The 19,391-nt window shown below is 43.6% G+C and overlaps 1 protein-coding gene across 2 annotated transcripts in view; it reads left to right on the forward strand.

The window, feature by feature from the left end:
* The window catches only part of Rbks (ribokinase), a 67,410-nt gene extending 48,226 nt beyond the window's left edge, over positions 1–19,184 (forward strand). The window contains exon 8 of one of the 2 annotated variants that reach the window (XM_013013580.1): positions 3,243–3,969. In XM_013013580.1, coding sequence (XP_012869034.1) covers positions 3,243–3,284 — 42 coding nt within the window. In that variant the 3' untranslated portion in view covers positions 3,285–3,969. Of the gene's footprint in view, positions 1–3,242; positions 3,970–18,936 lie in introns of those variants that run through there. The other variant, XM_013013579.1, reaches the window with a different exon arrangement.
* The last annotated feature ends 207 nt before the right edge of the window (positions 19,185–19,391 follow it).

Raw genomic sequence — 19,391 nt, forward strand, 5'->3', positions numbered from 1 at the left:
AGGCAGACTTCAATATATGAAATTATCTCTTTTAATCCTGCATGTAATCAGTTGCAAACACAGGGCTCTAAAAATCTAATTGTAACTCCTTACCAGAAATGTCATCTTCACTTTGAAGAATTGAAACAAGGCTAAATGTAAGGTTGTTTTCCAATTCTCACAAAGTACTGTCCCATATTAGACTGGATGTGCAGTGGCTCACACTGCCACTGTTCACTGAGGGGATGTGGGCCCCAGCATTAATTTCAGGACTCAAGAATGACCCAAGACTAAAGAAAGATTATGATCATAGAGAACAAGAACATGAAGGTAGAGAAGAAACAGTCATTTCAGCCTTAGCAAAAGTGAGAAAGATAGGAATCTAGATTGAATATTTTGTGGGACTAGACAGGAAAGAGTCCCTCTTTCCAGCAGGAAGGGCTGACAGGGGCTATAGCACATGCTTACTCATCTACCTTAAGACTTTTCCTCCTAGCATCCTACTCCCCTCACTCCTCCTTAAGCAACCTAGTTACCAGTACAACATGGCAGCGCACCATAGTCTTCTTGCCGATTTCCTGGACTGCTGTGGTGGTGTTGCCAGGACTGCACTGGCAATCTTCTAAGTGCTTTCTATGGTATAGTAGTGGTTAGGGAACACCTGAAACTATGAGGAAGTAAAATATGGTTTCAGATTATAGAGCCCAGAAACTTGTAGCCATGCCCCTCAACCTTTGTTCCCCAATATTGCCAATGGAATTGAGCAAAGAAACAGAAAAACAGGTGGCTCACAGTTTACTGAACATCTACCCACCTTTTATATGAAATTATGTATACTGTGTATTTTCTATGTTGGTGGCATGTCCTCTGTGGGACTACACTGTTAATGGCACGAATGCTCTTTGTGTGTGCGAACATGCACATGTGTGTGTATGTGTGTGCATGAGTGCATGTGTATGCATACTACATTGAGATAGATTAAGGTAGTAACCCTTTAAAGCAAGTCTCTATTGCTTTTCTCTTCCTGCTTCAGTCTCTTAAAAATATACTCAGCCTGGTCAGGCACCAGTGGCTCACATCTGTAATCCTAGCTACTCAGGAAGCTGAGATTTGAGGATCATTCAAAGTAGCCTGGGCAGGAAAGTCCATGAGACTTTTATCTCCAATTAACCCCCAGTAAACCAGAATGGCACTATGGATCAAGGTGGTAGAACACTAGCCTTGAGAAAGCTCAGGGACAGCACCCAGGTCCTGAGTTCAAACTACACAAGAGGCTGAGATCAGGAAGATCATAGTTCAAGGCCAGTCCAAACTTTTTTATTTTAAATAGTTGTGATATCTCCCTTCTCGGCTAAACAGATGGGCATGGTGGCACACATCTGTTACTCATAGATAGGACAAATTAAAAACAGGATCATAATCCAGGCCAGCTTGGACAAAAAGCAACCCTATTCAAAGAAGAAGGGCAACGAAAGAAAGAAAGAAAGGAAGGAAAGAAAGAAAAAGAGAGAGAGGAAGGAAGGAAGGAAAAAAAGAAAAGAAAAAGAGAAAGAAAGAAAAAAAGAGGTGCTGGATACATGGCTGAATTGGGGTAGAGCACTTGCCTAGCAAGTACAAGGCCCTAAATTCAAACTCTAGTACCACCACCAAAAGAAGAGGAAGAGGAGGAGGGGGAATAAGAGGAGGAGGAGGAGGAAGAAAGATAGAAAGAGATGAAAGAGAAAGAAAGAAAGAAAGGAGAGAGAAAGGAAAAGAAGGAAGGAAGGAAGATGATATGATTATGAGATTAAAAGAGCTCCCAGAGCTCTTTAGTTTTATATCCTTTCCCCCCACCCCCTTTGGTCAAAGCAAACCAAAATGGAAAGAAAGACTAAAATTCTCTGATAGATGACTTGCCCATGAATGTCCTTTCCTGGTAGGAAACCCCTTTTCTTCCATTTAGTGTCATCTTTACTTTTAGTTTAGTATGTTGGCATCTGTTTAGATCAACTTGTATGTGTTGACCTTGAGTTGCTGTAGGAATACAAGAGCCTAAGGAGGCCTAGCAAGCTGTCCAAGAAGGTAAGGAAGGGGAGATTAAAGGATACATTGGTAATGGGTACCCAGGTAAAGGCAACGGCTCATGAAATGAGCTAAAGATTAGAAGCTAGAGATGGCATGGCATGGCATGGCTGTGCCTCTTCAAGTCGTTCTATTTACTTCTATTTAGCAAGAGTTTAGAAAGAAGAGTAGATAAGGAAGGTACAGACAGGGTGGTAAAGGCCTTAACGTACCCCATATGAAAATCTGCACTTTCTTCTGGGGGCTACAGGAAGCCACTGAAAATTTTCAGCAAGAAGATACATCTGATCAGATTTATTCCTTATGAAAAGATACATGTGGCTTTGGAGATTATAAGACTGGAGGCAGGGGAAAAGGCCAGGGATTGATATATGGATCTAACTGGGAGATGATAGCAACTTAGCCTAGGGAGGTGGCACTAATTAGGTTGAAAATGGAGTATCAAAGCTCTTAAGAATTCAGAGCAGTTAAATAGTTAAGAGACTTCACATCTATAATCCCAGAATTCACATCTATAATCCCAGCACTTGGAAGACAGACAGGAAGATCATAAGTTTGAGGTCAGCCTAGGCTACATAGGGAAATCTAAATTCCAGACCAGTCTGAACCATATAGTGAGCTGAGAGAGAAAGAAAGGACAAAAACAAGTAAAATAGTAATATGTGCAATAAACATGGTAATTCTTTTGGTCTCGGATATTTTCAACATGTTTTGGTTCCTCTTCTTACCCACTTAAGGGCTGAAAGCTGTTTGCCCTGGGAGCATCGTATCATCTCATACATCAATATTATCTCAGCAGGCACAGGCACAGGACAACACCTTCCGTGGCCATGTGTAGCTCCCTACCCACCCCATTTTCAGGAATCCCTTATCAGGGCAACAGACAAGCATTTGGAGCAGGAATCTATCATTTACTTTAAGTAAATAACATTTGTAGGAAATTCTTCCAATATTAGACTACTTCTGATATTTTCCCCTACCACATGTGCTTCAGGCCCTAACCTATCCCTCACTGAAACACAGCCTTCATGTATGCTTCTTTCTCTGATGAGGTGACAAATCAGCCAGACTGTGATCATTTGGGTTGTTTAGGCAGAAATACCAGGTATTCCAGCCAAGGCACACACAGTGTCCTATGAATCATCCACAGTAGCTTTCAGGATGGTAGAACAATTGCCCAGTTCCTTCCTACATTTTCACAGCATATACCTGGCTCAAGACCCAAAGTGAAGCAGAAAATGTAAGTAGAAACATTATAAATAACCCAGAGAGCCCTTTTATAACAGCAACTGCCTGCTGAGCCTGTGGCCTAACAGCTCAAGCAAAAGAAAGGCTATAAATACAATATTGTGCAATGACTAAGTACTCAGAATTTGGTACATCAGCAGAAGTGGAACCTGTGGTTGGTTCTGTTATCAAATGCTTTTGCTGTTTAATAATCTGGGAGGTCTATATTAGTTAGCATGCAATCTTCACAGAGAACAATGATTTTATTTCAAGTATCTCTCACTGAAATAAAAAAGCAGCTGTTAGGAGATGAGCATTTGGCAGAAAATGTTTTAGCAAAACTTTTGTAAGATACTAAATCATACTGGATTAACTTTTCTGTCAAGAATAGTGGAGTCACAGATAAAAATGACTGCTGACCACACAAGGCAAAGCCAGGCTTTAGAACCCAGTGAATCACTAAAGGACATTTTAAATTTAAGTGCCATTTATTCACTGATATGTAAGGTTATTTATATACAAAGACTTCATTAATGTTGCCTTAAGAATGGGCCCTTTTTATTCCATTTTTAGCCTGAAGATTCCAATCTCTTCCATTAATTATAGAATAAATGAATCTATCAGAGACATTTTAGGCAGAATGAGGATTTGGGGGAAATTCTCAGTCTCCATAGGACATGCTTCTATGTGGCTAGCCAGACAGCAGAGCAGTCAATAAGAGCTGTGGCTGACAGGGGTGCCTGCCAAGTACAACACAAGAACCTACACCTCAGGTCCTGACAAGGCTATGGAAGACCATGGCCCATCCACGCCTGGTTGAGTGTCCTCCATATGTTCTTGAGGCTGGCCAAACTAGGAGTGTACCAGTGAAAAATTGAGGTCATAACATGGTTTCTGGGCACAGCCACTTCAATCAAATAATACTATGATGGAGTTACTTTAATGTAGGCATATTGATTCAGGAACAATTTAATTCCATCAAATTATAATTCTAAGTAAAACAGAAAGTGTTCTTTTTTTAATTATCAGGAAAAACAAATAGCTTTTGTGTAATTTTCACTCCTGGAATAGAGTATATGATGGGTAAAGATAAAATGAGGGCTGGGAAAGTGGCTCAGTGGTAGAGCGCTTGCCTTGCATGCATAAGCTCCTGGTTTCAATTCCTCAGCACCACATAAGAAAAAAGAAAAAAGCCGGAAGTGGTGCTGTGGCTCAAGCAGTAGAGCGCTAGCCTTGAGCTGAAGAGCTGAGGGACTGCGCCCAGGCCCAGAGTTCAGGCCCCACGACCGGACCCAAAAAAAAAAAAAAGATAAAATGAAGGGAAAGTTTTCAGAAATGACTATGGATGGCTCACAGATGGATGGCGCAGGCTTGGGCTGAGGGTGGTATGAGGCGCATAAAAAGGACAGAGTCAAGGTGCCTGCTTTATATATTAGTGATACAAGACAGTCTGCCTATATTTTTATAATATCATTTGGATGCAAATAATGGCCCAAAGCAGCTTCAGCAAAATGTTCCACCTCATGTGATAGCCCAGAGTGCACAGCAAGTCAGTGACTCTGAAAACAGACCCTGAAACCCATGCTGGCCCCTCTGGAGCCAGTAAACAGCCTGTCAATATGAATCATTGACTGACTTGGACCAGGAACCATTTGTTGCCAATCACTGTCCCAAGCTAAGCACCACAGCCATGTGCAGGTATGAAGACTAAGAACATACTGTATCTGGCAAGAATTTTTCTTGTTCTTTGATTCATCTTTTAAATCAAACCCAGTGATGCCTGTACCTTTACAAATGGTTACTAAACATGTCTAGGATACTGTTAGGTTGAATATGAAATGTCCCCACAAGCTTATGCAGCTTGGTCCCCAGGTAGTGGTGCTGCTTTGAGAAATGTTGGGAATGATGGGAGGTGGGTGTCTCTGGAGGAATAGATCATTGCAGGGTGCCCTGAAGGTTATACCCAGCCCCTAGTCCCTTTTCTCCCGCTCTCTCTTTCCTGTCCACCATGAGTGAATAGCCTCTGACAAATGCTTATGTGCCATGATATTCTGCCTCACCACAGCCTAGAATCAGGGAAGGCAAACATCTGCAACTGTGAGCTCAAATCAGTCCTTCCTCCCTCAAGCTGTCTGTGTCAGGTATTCTGTCATTGCCAGTTGTGGGATAAAGGTTGATAAGTTTTTCTTGTTCGCTGGTAGTTAAAATTTAATCAATATATTCAAAATGGAAAGACCAGTGTCATTTTTAATGTCACTTACAGTCTCTTTGAGCAGTGAAATGCTGCCCTGAACAGATTCCAGCCCCACCTTACTTTGATTTTACACCTGACCTCCCATTGATCCTTCTCCGTTCTCATCTATCTAAATGAAAGCTTTAGCCCCATAAACCTCATTCCAGCTAGAAATACATAATTCAAGAGGAATACTGATGTCAAAGAAGAGAAGGCACACCAATTTGTGTCAGCATTTGCTGTAAATTAAAGAGGAGTACAAGGAAAGTTTAATGTAATGTAGAATAGAAGTTAAAATAGAACCAATATTTACGCATTCCTCTGCCTCTTTCTTCCCTGCTGTGACAGGAAGGCTTGACTTTCTCCCAGCCTAAGAACTAATGTGGGACTTTTTTTCTTTCTTCTTTTCTGTTGAGATTTTTCTATCCCCCATTAAATGTTACATGTTTATCGCTGGCATCCAAAATTTGACCTTTTCACCTGTTCCTTTCTAATCACAATCGCAAAAATCAGGAGAGTAAGCGTCAGCTCCCCTTACAGCTTCATGTTTGCAGCAGAGAAAAGTGCTCTGCCTGTTCAGCTGCCATTAGTAGCTATTAATCCTTCCTTGGTACAGATTCTTTCTAATTGTGTCTCATATTGGAAAATCAAAAGTTGATAAAGATCATCTCATAATCGAATTGCAAGATGTTCCCGTACACTCAGGAGAGTTCTGCAGCACACAGCCTAGAGGGTCCTTCCCTTTGAGGTCATCCCCATGGGAAAGCTTCACATTTAGTCCCATCCAGTTGCCATTTTTGCTGGGCACCAGTGCCTTACATCTGTAATCCTTGATACTTACAAGGCTGAGGTCTAGAAGATCTAAGCCAGCTCTAGCAGAAAAGTCTGTAAGACTTCACCTCCAGTTAGCCAGCAAATAGTTAGACTGGAGTGTGGGTCCAATGGTAGAACTCTAACAGTGCACAAGAAAGCCGCCTCCCACAACACACACACAGAGAGCGTGCCATTTTCAAAACCTATTTAGACCTCCCTATTCAAATTTCTTCTGCATAGTCACTTACTGTTTTGGGTCACTGGTGGAATTCCCTAGATGATCCTATACCTAAATTCACTAGACCTTGGGTTTTCAATGATTCACTCTTTACAGAAATAAATTCTTTAGAAGAGTAGTTTTCAAATGTGGTACCAGGCCAGCAGCACCAGTACCTCCTGAGAACTCATTAAATTGCAGATCCCAAACCCTACCTTGGATTTAACAGATCAGAAACTTGGAGAGTGAAGCACAGGAAAGCATGTTTTAACAAACTCCAGGCCAATTCTGAAGTCAGATTTGAGAACCTGTGGCTTTGGAGCTACGAGTTTGTCTTCACTGACGACATTCAAAGATTTGCTTCAAATTTTGAAGACAGCCCTTTTTTTTTTCAAAATATTTTGGGGCAAAGATGGAATACATGTATGCTCTCCTCAGAGGACTATTTTAAAATGAATGGAGCTTTGGCCAAAGGCATTGGAATTGTGTCTCCTAGCCACTGACCTTGAACCAATGTTTACACTTGACTTCTCATCTGGAAATGAAAAACTCATCCTGTCTACCTCACACATGAATCACATGTTTTACAAACATGCCCTAAAAACTGGAAGGTAAAAGAGTACAATCACATCACTCTGCAGACAGGATTCTAGTGGTTTGAGCACTGACATGGACAGCACTAAGGAGATAGATGACTGTGTTTACCTTAGCCCTGGCAAAATACACCTTTTAGTCTTTATAGAATCTACTAGATGTATCTCAGATTTCTGCCATCTAGGCTCATCAGGTGATCTGATGTTGAGAGGGAAACCAGTTTTTTATTAGTGGCTATAGGAGTCTAGAAAAATACCTCCATATTCAGACAGGCCTTTGTCTCTGCGGGGTGATGGGAAAGCTCTGTGACAGAGTGTCTATGCAGATGAAGGGTGTTAGACAGATGCTGAAGGTCCCATGCCCACAACATGGTATACATTGCCAAGGGAGGTCTGTGTGGAACCATCCATTGCAAGCCTTACCATCTACGTGAGTACCAAATACTAGTGAATATAGAAACCTGAAAAGAAAATCCCTAAAGCCAATGTAACCTACACAAACAGGTTTAGAAACCAGACAAGTAAATGTTTGGGAAGAATGTGGGTAGGTAGGTGGATTTTTAACCCAGTGATTTGTTTTTACAAATAGTTTCACTGTAGGAATTCTTTATTTTGTTTTCCAGTTCTGGGCTTTGAACTCCAGTCTCCATACATGCTAAGCAAATGCTATCTGCACCTCTCAATATAGAAATTATTAAACAACAAACTCCTGGTGCATTTGAACTTATTCTAAAGACTTTAGTGAATGCTTTTGAGCAGAAAAGAAGCTAAATGTGTTGCCGCAGTGCTTAGTAGAAATGAAGTTTTACTAGGAGAGAGCAAGGAAGGGGTGACATTGTCCAAAGAAATGTCTTTACCTGACTTATGTAACTGTAACCCCTTGGTACATCACCTTTATAATAACAATTTTAAAAGTAAAAAAAAAAGAATTTTTTTTGGGGGGGTCCGGTCGTGGGGCCTGAACTCTGGGCTTGGACGTTGTCCCTCAGCTCTTCAGCTCAAGGCTAGCGCTCTATCACTTGAGCCACAGCACCACTTCCAGCTTTTTTCTTTTTGCTTACGTGGTGCTGAGGAATCAAACCCAGGGCCTCATGCATGCAAGGCAAGCGCTCTACCACTGAGCCACCTTCCCAACCCAAGAAGAATTTTTTTTTTGTCGGTTGTGGGACTTGAACTCTGGGCCTGGGCGCTGTCCCTCAGGGCCTGGGCGTTGTCCCTCAGCTCTTCAGCTCAAGACGAGCGCTCTACCACAAGACGAGCGCTCTACCACTTGAGCTACAGCGCCACTTCCGGTTTTCTGGTGGTTTATTGGAGATAGGAGTCTCACGGTCTCTCCTGCCCAGGCTGGCTTTGAACCACGATCCTCAGATCTCAGCCTCCTGAGTAGCTAGGATTACAGGCGTGAGCCACCAGCGCCCAGCTCCCCAAGAAGAATTTTTAATAGCAGAAGCATTCCCACTGGGTCTCCAGCCTTACTTTTGACACATAATGCCATCCAAAATCAAGAGAATAGATATGAATATAATTGGTTAATTATGGTTAAATTTTGGGCTAATTATGGAATGGCTATCAACTAACTATAGAACCAAAATATGAAATGATTTTACTCAAAAATGTACAACAGATCTCAGCCTTCTGACCAGCTAGGGTTACTCAGGAGACTGAGATCTGAGGAATGGAGTTTAAAGGCAGCCAGGAAAGTCCGTAAGACTCTTTATCTCCACAGTTAACCAGCAAAATGCCAGAAGTGGAGCTGTGGCTCAACTGGTAGAGTTCCTAGCCATGAGCAAAAAAAAAAAAGCTCAGGGATAGCACCTAAGCCCTGTTGAAGCCCCAGGACTGGCACCAAAAATAAATAAATAAATAAGATTATATTTTTCACAAATATGTAAAGACAAAGTAGAGTCATGGTTCCTAGGCCTAGAGAAGTGGAAGAGAAATGGGGAGTGGCTGTTAATAAGTATGAGATTTCTTTGGGGAAGGTGAAATTTCTCTAAAATTAGGTTGTGGTAATTGTTGCTCAATCTTGTAATATACTAAAGAACATCAACTTATATGTGGGAGGATTAGCCGGGCTCTGGTGGCTCACGCCTATAATCCTAGCTACTCAGGAGGCTGAGATCTGAGGATCGTGGTTCAAAGCCAGCCTGGGCAGGAGAGACCGTGAGAATCCTATCTCCAATAAACCACCAGAAAACCGGAAGTGGCGCTGTAGCTCAAGTGGTAGAGCGCTCGCCTTGAGCTGAAGAGCTGAGGGACAGCGCCTAGGCCCAGAGTTCAAGCCCCACGGCGGACAAAAATAAATAAATAAAAATAAGTGGGAGGATTATATCCTCCCAAAGCTCAGGTATAGGCCAAGTGCAATGGCTCACACCTGTAATTTGAGCTACTTGAGTGGCAGAGACTAAGAGGATCTCAATTTGGGGCAAGCCTGGGGAGGGGAGTTAGCAAGCTCCTATCTCACCAAAAAGTAGTTTGTGTGCTGTCATGCTCATCCATCATATTCACTACATTAAAAAGTGCTAGGTAGAAGCTGGGAAGGTGGCTCAGTGGTAGAGTGTTGCCTTGCAGCATGAGGCCCTGGGTTTGATTCCTCAGCACCACATAAGCAGAAAAAGCCAGAAGTGGCACTGTGGCTCAAGTGGTAGAGCACTAGCCTTGAGCTGAAATGATGTGGGACAGTGCCCAGACCCAGAGTTCAGGCCCCACAACCAACCAAAAAGAAAAAGAAAAAAGGGCTAAGTAAAGCTCACACCTGTAATCCTAGCTACTCGGGAAGCTGAGGTCTAAGGATCATGGTTACAAAGCCAGCCTGGGCAGGAAAGTCTATGAGACTCTTATCTCCAATTACCCACCAGAAAACTGAAAGAGGAGCTGTGGTTAAAGTGGCTGGCACTCATCCTTGAGCAGAAAAGCTCAGGGACAGTGCCCTGGCCCTGAGTTCAGATCCCATGACCAACAAAAAAGTGCTTTAGTAGGAGGACCACAGTGCAGACTAGCCCAAGCCCACGCGCCAGCCTCACCCTTCCCAAGACCCTATCTCAAAAATGAACAAAACAAAAAGGACTAAGGACATTGTTCAAATGCCTCAGAGTTGCAAGGCCCTACATTCAATAGAGTACCTGCTTTGCATAAATGGAGCCCTAGGTTTCATCCTCAGCACCACAAAGAAGTTTTCTCTTTATCAAATGGCTAATACATTTTACAGTGAAGGAAACAGTTATTCCTACTTAAAGAATTGAAAAAATGTATCAAAAATTTGCTACATATACTTTCATGCTTGATTCATTTGAAATACTAATCACTTGATATACAAAAAAAAGTTGCTCTTCATCACATAATATTTTTAGAAGTATAGAATACTGCTAATTTTTAAAACTGCTTTTAAGCGGAGCTAGTCTACTGAAAGAATTAGAATTTAACTATCCTAAATTAAAATGATTAACAATAAAAAGCAAAGTCATGGACACCTGTGTCATAATGATTTGTCCTGTTCCCTACAGATCTGTTGAGAGTGAAAAATCAACAGCACTTACACAATAATGATAAGAAATCAGGACTCTCAGTGTCAGGATGCTTATGAAGTGTTCTTGTTTGGGAAGGCTGGAAAGTTGAGATGGGCAGGATGTGATCTCACCCTTCTGAGGAAACTATGCACTGATAAGCAATGAATAGATTGACAGGTGCACTCTGGTGTAAACAGCATCCCTCAGGTCTGTTTTTCCCGCGCAGGCAGGAACTCCAGACTGCCTGTTGAGAAGGTCCAAGGCCCCACTTGGCCTCATCTTCACGCTCAATTTACCTCCAAGTCTCATTGATGACAATGGAGACTGCAGATTGGAGTAAACAGGAGAAGATCTGGCTGGGAAATGTCAGAACTTCTGGCTCCATGAGAAGAAAAAAGGGAGCTACCACCACCTGCCTTGTGTGCCTCACAGTGTACCTGTTCTGGTTCAGGCTTCTTTATGCACCAGAAGACTGGGCCACTGGCAGTCCTTTGAAACAGGAGGCCTTGGTTTTGTCTCAACCTTCTCAACCTTTTTTTTTTACATTACTACTGTACCCCAAAAACTTTCTTTTTTTTCCTTGATCACCTTCCCTCATGAAATAACTACCACAGATATTATATGCATGCATGCACTTGCACGCGTGCGCGCATGCACACACAAACACACATCCAGTGTAGTCCTTTGGAAAAGCCACAGACCACCACAATAGTTAAGATTTTTCACACACACCCATAGGAGATAACCAGTTGAGAATTCATGAAAGCAGGGCTGTCAGCAATGCCTTCCTGCTCACTTTGCAGTGAATGCTGAAGTTAGTCACATGGAAAAGGCAGATTGGGTTGCCTGATGTCCACTCACCATGATAAATCCTGACCTTATTCCAGCACTACAAGAGAAATATCCTCCAAACCCCAGTGCTCAGCACCATCCCTTCAGCCTGCTGCTGCCCTCAGGACTCTCCATCACCTCCCCCTGGGATGCCTATCTGCCCAGTGGTAAAAAGGAAAGAGATTCCAAGCTACAGTGCAGTGGAGGTACAAGGCACCTCTGTCAACAGGGAGACCCTCTGTGCTGTCCTCCAGCCCACCTACCCCAGCTCTGTGCCTCTGCCTAGAATCCCTCATGGTTCACACACACACACACACACACACACACACACACACACCTCCTTGTCCACAAATGAAAGCTTGAGACTTGCCAAGCTTCCTCAGTCCTACACTGACTAGAGGGACCTTACGCTTTTCACTCTCCATAACTCATCTCACAACTCTAAAGGTCAGTTTAAACCCACTCCTCTCTGGGGTCCCCATCTTCCTGACCCCAAAGAGGAATGAGACCCCATCACACACAGAGGTCACTGCTGAAACTCTCATAATCAAGAGCTACAGGATACTGGCTCCTCCAGTTCCCCTCTGAACATGGGACAGAAATCCAGCCCCCCTTGCCCTTGGATCCTACCGAATGTGCCCTAGGGTGGTGGCTCCATTTGTTGCACAGAACTCCGTCTGTCCCTTTCTGACTTACGTCATGGGCCTCCACTCCAAAGCCTGACCAAAGTAACTGTTCTATGAGATAATACACCTCATGTGCCCCACCCTTGTTAAACACAATCCATGCTCGGCACTACGTTGAGCCCTTTGACATTCCATTATCTGATTCAGTATTTACAACAGCCCTATGAGGTGGGTTCTTAATGTACAGATAAGTACGCAGACACAGAAGAGTTGAGTAAGTTGCCATGAGTCACACAGTAGTAGTAGTGAAATCTGGACTTACAAGAGCCCAGATCTTTCTGGCCCCAAACCATTTGCTGCATTGTCCCAGTTGAGAAAACATTTTTCCAGTTACGTTGCATGAATAGAAATAAGCTGACTGGAGATGAGAAGCAATGACTCGGCCATTCTTAAAAGATGATAGAATGAACAACAGGGTCCAAGGCATGCTGCTTCCCTGAGGTTGTGCCTGCCAGACCTGTGGGAGACCAGAGAATGGCATTTCCTCCCCAGGGCTGGCCCAGTGCAGAGGCCCACAGGAACTGTGTGAAGTCCATCAAAGCTGGGCTCTGTAGAAGCATTGGGTGCATCCCTCCTTGAGTACTCTCCCCTGAGGAAATTCTAACCTAAGCCCAGGGCGGACAGGAAGACAGACTTTAGGTCAGATCTGGGCCCCTGCAGGGTGTGGAAAGTACCAGGCGTTCTGGCAGTTTACGTCTTCCCTGAACCCCTCATCAGACACTTTTTTTAAGAAGAAAGAACATTGACTTGTGATTTAGTCATGGTTCATCCCATTTGCTCCTCCCTAGTGTCTAAAACCACAAGCCAGACAGAGGAATTCACATCCACAGTGTGGGCTCCACATAGCTTTGTGGAAGGAGAGGTTCTGAAAAGAAAAGTGAGTGGCATCCTCTTGCTAGATGGAATGTGTGAAGACATCAAGGAAGAATGCCAGGACTCTTAACTGCTAGGCTCGCTGGGCAGTTTGAGCTCTGAATCATCCCGCGTGGGTTCAGATTCCTGACAAATGAAGCCCTGGGATGACATCATTCTTGCAGGTTCCCCAGAGGGCTATTGTGCTGCCTGCCAAGTTCTTACCTTGGCAGTTTTCATCAGATGGGTCCCGCCCCCCCCCAACCACACTTAATACTCTCATCACTCCTTCCAGCTTTTCTATCAGCTGCAATTTGGCAAACTAAGACTTTCACAAGCCTGTTCCCTTACCCTCCCTCCTACGGGCATGCTCCTCGCCTCACCACTCAGCACCTGTCCTCACAGTGCTTGTTTCTGTCGGCACTTACGTTAGTTGGGGCTGCACATGGCACCAGGTCTCAGGAGAGGTGGTGAGGACTCTCTTTACCCTCAGAGAGGTGGCAGTGAGCACCTGTGGAGAGGTGCCAGGCTGGGAGGGTGCATCGAAAGCAGAGCTGTGAACCTAGTGCCAGGCAATGGAATCTACACATGAGATTGGCACTGTAGGAGGTGGGTCTAGGAATTATCCAGCTGAAGTCCTCCACACACATGACCTGGGGATGAAGTTTGGCTGCCATTCAACGCCGTTTTTATATGGACAAGTTGTTGATTCCTCTTGAATCTCAGATTCCTCAGCTGTACAATTAGGGCCCAACAGGGTTGCTGCTGGCTTATGTGCAAATTAGAATTTGCCCCTCTGCATGGTTGGGTTCACAGCTCAGTGAGCTGAGCTTGGCATGCAGGCCCACACTTACCCCTGTGTGCTTCAGTTTTCCATCCCTGTGACAAATACCTGATTCAGAGGGGAAGATTTACTGGAGGCCACAGTTTCAGAGATGGGGCTGCACATCGCCTGGTGTCTTTTTTTGGGGGGAGGGTGGTGGAATGTGTCAACCACCTACAACACCCTCACAACCAGGTACCTTTGCTTAGTGCCAGTTGCATAATTGTGCACCACAGTTCCAACTATGCCTTTGTCCATGAGGTCCCGTGAAAAATGTACAAAGCATTCATGTACCAGTACTTCACACCCATAATCCTAACTACTCAGGAGGCTGCAATGTAGAGATTCATGGCTCAAGGACAGCTGGAGAAGAATAGTTTACTAGACTCCAAATACCAGGGAGGAAAAAAACAGCTGGAGTCATGGCTCAAGTGGTAGAGCACCAGCCTAGTGAACACAGGCCCTGCACCTGATGCTGAGCAGAACCACAGAAAAGAGTCACTGCAAACTACCAGACTTGGATTCACATGCGAGTATGCTTTGCTGGAACGGCATGGCACATTCCAGGCATTTGCTGCCAGTTGCACAGAGTTTGTCAGCATCTGCCTATCTTACCAGAGAACAAGCCCTGAGCAATAGTAACATAGTAACATCGATTCACTGAGGACACAGACCCATGGTCACAGGCATGGAGCTTTACCTAAAGAGATTGGTTTGAAGTGGGGGGGGGGGGGGGGGGGGGGGGGGGGGGGGGGGGGGGGGGGGGGGGGGGGGCGAATGAGAGACCAACTTCCCACGACAACATTGTCTCAGGGACCAGTAGCACAGACTACCCACCCTAACCCCACTCCCAGCTCCTGACTGCTGGTCTTCAGGTTCCCTGGGACCATGTCACCAGCTACTGCTCCTCCTGAGCGTCATTCCTGCCCTACAGCCCTCAACCCTTCTCCCACTAGCCCACTGGAAGACTCAGGAAAGCAAGGATTTCAGAATGTCACACCCATTCTCTGTGAACAGCACTTCCTTAAGAGGATATCATTCTAAGAAGGCAGAGAGCAGTAGCCACATGGGTAATTGTACAAAGGAACATGAATTATGCCATCACCCTTTTGGCACAAAAATAATTTTCAGTAAAAGGTTAAAACCATCAAGTTGTATCAATGAGAACTATTCCATTATTCTAAGAATGATTGATTGGAAAGTACTTTACTTACAGGAAAATCACAGTGATACAATATAGCTTCTACTTTTAAAGCACTTTCCATTTTTAAAAAAAAAAAGCATACCAATGTATAAAAATAGTTATACTAAAGATGTGAATCAACAGCCAAGTAATTTATTGGCACTTGAAAGCCTTGTGGTATAAATAGATCCAACAATAGCATATCAAGTAACTCCAGGCCATGACAACCTGACTTCCATTTTCACTAACAAAAGTCATATGTGGTTCATCCAAGCCATCCAACCACCCTAGAAGAGATCTTGGGAAGAGAACACAGAAAGGGAAGCACTGGGCAAGGTAGCCATAGAGATACAAGGGACAGATGTGGTCTCTACCTGAAGTATTTTCAAATTGTCCCAGACTAGACAGCACAAAGTTTTCAGGGTCCTAAGAGAATTACAAAGAGTTATGGCAGGGCTGGAAAGGTGGCTCAGTGGTAGAGTGCTTGCCTTGCATGCATGAGCCCTGGGTTCAATTCTTCAACACCACACAAGCAGCAAAAGCTAGAAGTGGTGCTGTGGTTCAAGTGGTAGAGAGCCAGCCTTGAGCTGAAGAGCTCAGGGACAGCGCCCTGGCCCAGAGTTCAGGCCCCCTGACCAACAAAAAATTTAAAAAATGCCAGGCACTGGTGGCTCACACCTGTAATCTTTTTTTTTTTAATCCGGTCGTGGGGCCTGAACTCTGGGTCTGGGCACTGTCCCTCAGCTCTTCAGCTCAAGGCTAGCGCTCTACCACTTGAGCTACAACGCCACTTCCGGCTTTTTTTTTTTTTTTGCTTATGTGGTGCTGAGGAATCGAACCCAGGGCCTCAGGCATGCAAGGCAAGCACTCTACCACTGAGCCACCTTCCCAGCCCCTCACACCTGTAATCTTAGCTACTCAGGAGGCGGAGATCTGAGGATCGTGGTTTAAAGCCAGCCCGGGCAGGAAAGTTTGTGAGACTCTAATCTCCAATAAACCACTAGAAAAATGGATGGCATTGTGGCTCAAGTGGTAGAACGTGCCTTGAGCTGAAGAATGCAGGGACAGCATCCAGGCCGACAAATAATTAAATACATGAATAAATAAATAATAAAGCCGGGCGCCGGTGGCTTACCCCTTTAATCCTAGCTACTCAAGAGACTGAGATACGAGGATCGCAGTTCTAAGCCAGCCCGGGCACGAATGTCCATGAGACTCTTACTTCCAATAAACCACTAGAAAACTGGAAGTGGTGCTGTGGCTCAAGTGGTAGAGTGCTCAACTTGAGCTGAAGAGCGCAGTGACAGCACCTAAGCCCAGTTCAAGCCCCACAACCGACAAAAAAATAAAGAGTTATGGCATTTCTTTTTATCCACCCTCACATACTATGAACAGAGCATATGGAATCAGCTAGATCTGAATGCAAATTGTACCTCTGACATGTATTAGCTAGGGGAGCAGGTGACAAGTGATTTAATGTCTCTGATCCAATTCCCTAGTTTCCAAAGATCAGAGGTCACTGAAGGCATCTTCTCTGTTTCAGTGCGCAGTGGCTTGACTGCCCTCTTTTTGAAGAAAAGTGGAACCTCCTGCATCTCACTTCTGGTGAGGTCAAAACAAGGGCAAGCTGAGCACCATGGCACACACCTATAATCCTAGCTACTTAGGAAGCTGAGATTTAAGGATCTCAGTTTGAAGAGTCTGAGTAGATAAATCTGAAAGATTCACTGGTGGTTAACCAGCAAAAAAGCTGGAACTGAAAGCTGTATACTTTTCCATAAGAATGTGCCAAAGATTATACATGCATTCTCCCTTCTGATAGTTTCCTTTGATTTGTCTTTGTATACAGTGCAGCAGTCAATACCTTTATATACCTATATCCCTAAATTACAGGCGCTTTTACTTCTATTGAAGAATCCTGGGAACAGGATTGTGGACATAAAGGCATATATATTTCCTTGTCACTGAATGTATTTTCATACTCCTTTAAGACCATTCCTTGTCTCCTAAGCTTACTTTGTTCCTAACTCCTCCGCTGTCCTTTTTCTGAGGCTTTTCTTGAGAAATCTGGCTTGCTCTAGACTCTGTAAGAACTTCAGGGAGTATCTGTTTAGTCTTTCTTAATATCCCACAGTATTTAGCACTAGTTAGCACTTGATCCATTGGACTTGCTTCCTTTTAGGTGTCAGTCACTGTAATGGGGACATAGTTCATTATAGCTGCTGCAACTGAAAAAAATTAATGCCAAGGCTCTTATAAGATGCAACAGTCTGGGTTGGGATGTAGCTCAGTGGCAAAGCGCTTGCCTAACAAGCGCAACGTCCTGGGTTCGATCCCCAGTACCAAAAAAGAAAAGACAAAAAAAAAAAAAAAGATGCAACAGTCTCTGTTTATAAAAGCTTTTAGAGTCAGGCACAGTATGACTCTTACCTTTAATCCTACTCAGGCAGTTGAGATATGAGGATCTAGGTTCAAAACCAGGCTGGACAGACATACCCAAGAACATTTATCTCCAACTAAGCAGCAAAATACCAGAACTGGAGGTCAAGCGGTAGAAATCCAACTCTGAGCAAAAAAAGCTGAAGAGGGGACTGGGAATGTGGCTTAGTAGTAGAGTGCTTGCCTAGCATGCATGAAGCCCTGGGTTTGATTCATTAGGTCCACATATACAGAAAAAAGCCAGAAGTGGCAGACCCTGTGGCTCAAATGGTAGAGTGCTAGCCGTGAGCAAAAAAAACCTCAGGGTCAATACCCAGGTCCTGAGTTCAAGCCCTAGGACTGGCAAAAAAAAAAAAAAAGGTTAAGAGCCCCAGTGCCAGCACACACACACACACACACACACACACACACATGCGCGCACACATACACACACACATATACATAGGAGCTAGCAATCTGGGAAAAATTGTAAAGTGCCCCTGAAAGTAGTAATTTTTCAAGGGAGACTATGTAACCACATTTGTTTTAAATTTGTTAGCTGAACACATGACTAGGGTTGCCCTGTCTAAAGGCAGAGGTCCAAAGACTTTCTTATGGTGGTTTCTGTTGTTAGTTCTTCCATAGTTTTCTCCAACATAGGCCTTAGAAAACAAAAAACTTGCTAGGTCCCTGTATTTAGATGGAGAACATCTGGCTGGTTCTACTTCTTGCATGCATATTTAATGGCTAATTCTGTAGATAAGATCTATAGAAAAAGAGTCTAGGGCATCTTATGTCAGGAAGAAGCACTCAAAAACAAAATGATGGAGACTACAAGAAATCTCCAAATGGCCAAAGCTGGAACAATTTGAGCAACAAAATAAATATTAGATAATAGCACAGAGAATAAACGAGTTCATACTGATATAAATGATTGAATAGACATCTCCCATACAAAATTCAAAGCAATTTATGTGAAACAACTTTACCCTCAAGCTAACACATAGCTTCAGAACATAATTAGAATGTACTTTGTGATTTGCTTCTAATGAGTACAATATGAAAAGAAGGGCAAAGTGATCAAGGTTAACATCAGTGTTCATTGTGTATATCCTTGACATGAAAAACCAGTCTAAACATGGGAGAGAAAAAAATCCACATCCCAGTTGAGCCCATTCTATACAAGCTGACCAGTCCACCTTGGGTCTACCAAAGTCATCAAAAACAATGTCTAAGAAACTGTCCTAGCCTTCCAGTCTACAAAAACAACTCAATGTGAGATGGATAGCAACCTGATATTAAGCCAAAACTGAGTCTGGAGTTCAGTTCATGTCAGACCATTAGAATTAATGAATGTACCACAGGAAGATGTAGAGAAATTGGAGGGGATAGTATGGAAACTCCCTGTACTGTCCTTGCACTTTTTCTATAAACTATTCTAAAATTGTTTTTTAACTATGCAATTTGACAACAGATTAGCTACTTGCTTACTATAACTATGCTTTCTATTACAGGGTGCTGGTGACAGTTTTGTGGGAGCCTTGGCCTTCTACCTGGCTTACTACCCAAGTCTGTCCTTTGAAGAAATGCTGAAGAGGTCCAATTTCATCGCCTCAGTCAGCGTGCAAACTGCAGGAACACAGTCTTCATATCCGTACAAAAAAGACCTTCCACCGACTCTATTTTGATGGCTTCTAGCCCTAAATATAACTTGAAATAAAAAGTACTACTCTTAGTAGCTACTCTTAGCTACCACTTCCTAGAAATGTTCTTTTAATTCCTAGTTTGTAACTATCCTTTTCTTTCCATGCACTTACAAAGCCGACTAAACTAGAAAAGCAAACTCCATCATCAGGATCTGTACAAACATTAGTACTATAAGAGACTACCAGCAAATTCTATTCGACACACTATGGTGGACCAGTGTCTCAAGCCAGAGCAGAGAATGGTCAGTAAGGAAAAAGGGTAC

This window comes from Dipodomys ordii, unplaced genomic scaffold, assembly GCF_000151885.1.
Source record: "Dipodomys ordii isolate 6190 unplaced genomic scaffold, Dord_2.0 Scaffold20, whole genome shotgun sequence".
Lineage (NCBI taxonomy): Eukaryota > Metazoa > Chordata > Mammalia > Rodentia > Heteromyidae > Dipodomys > Dipodomys ordii.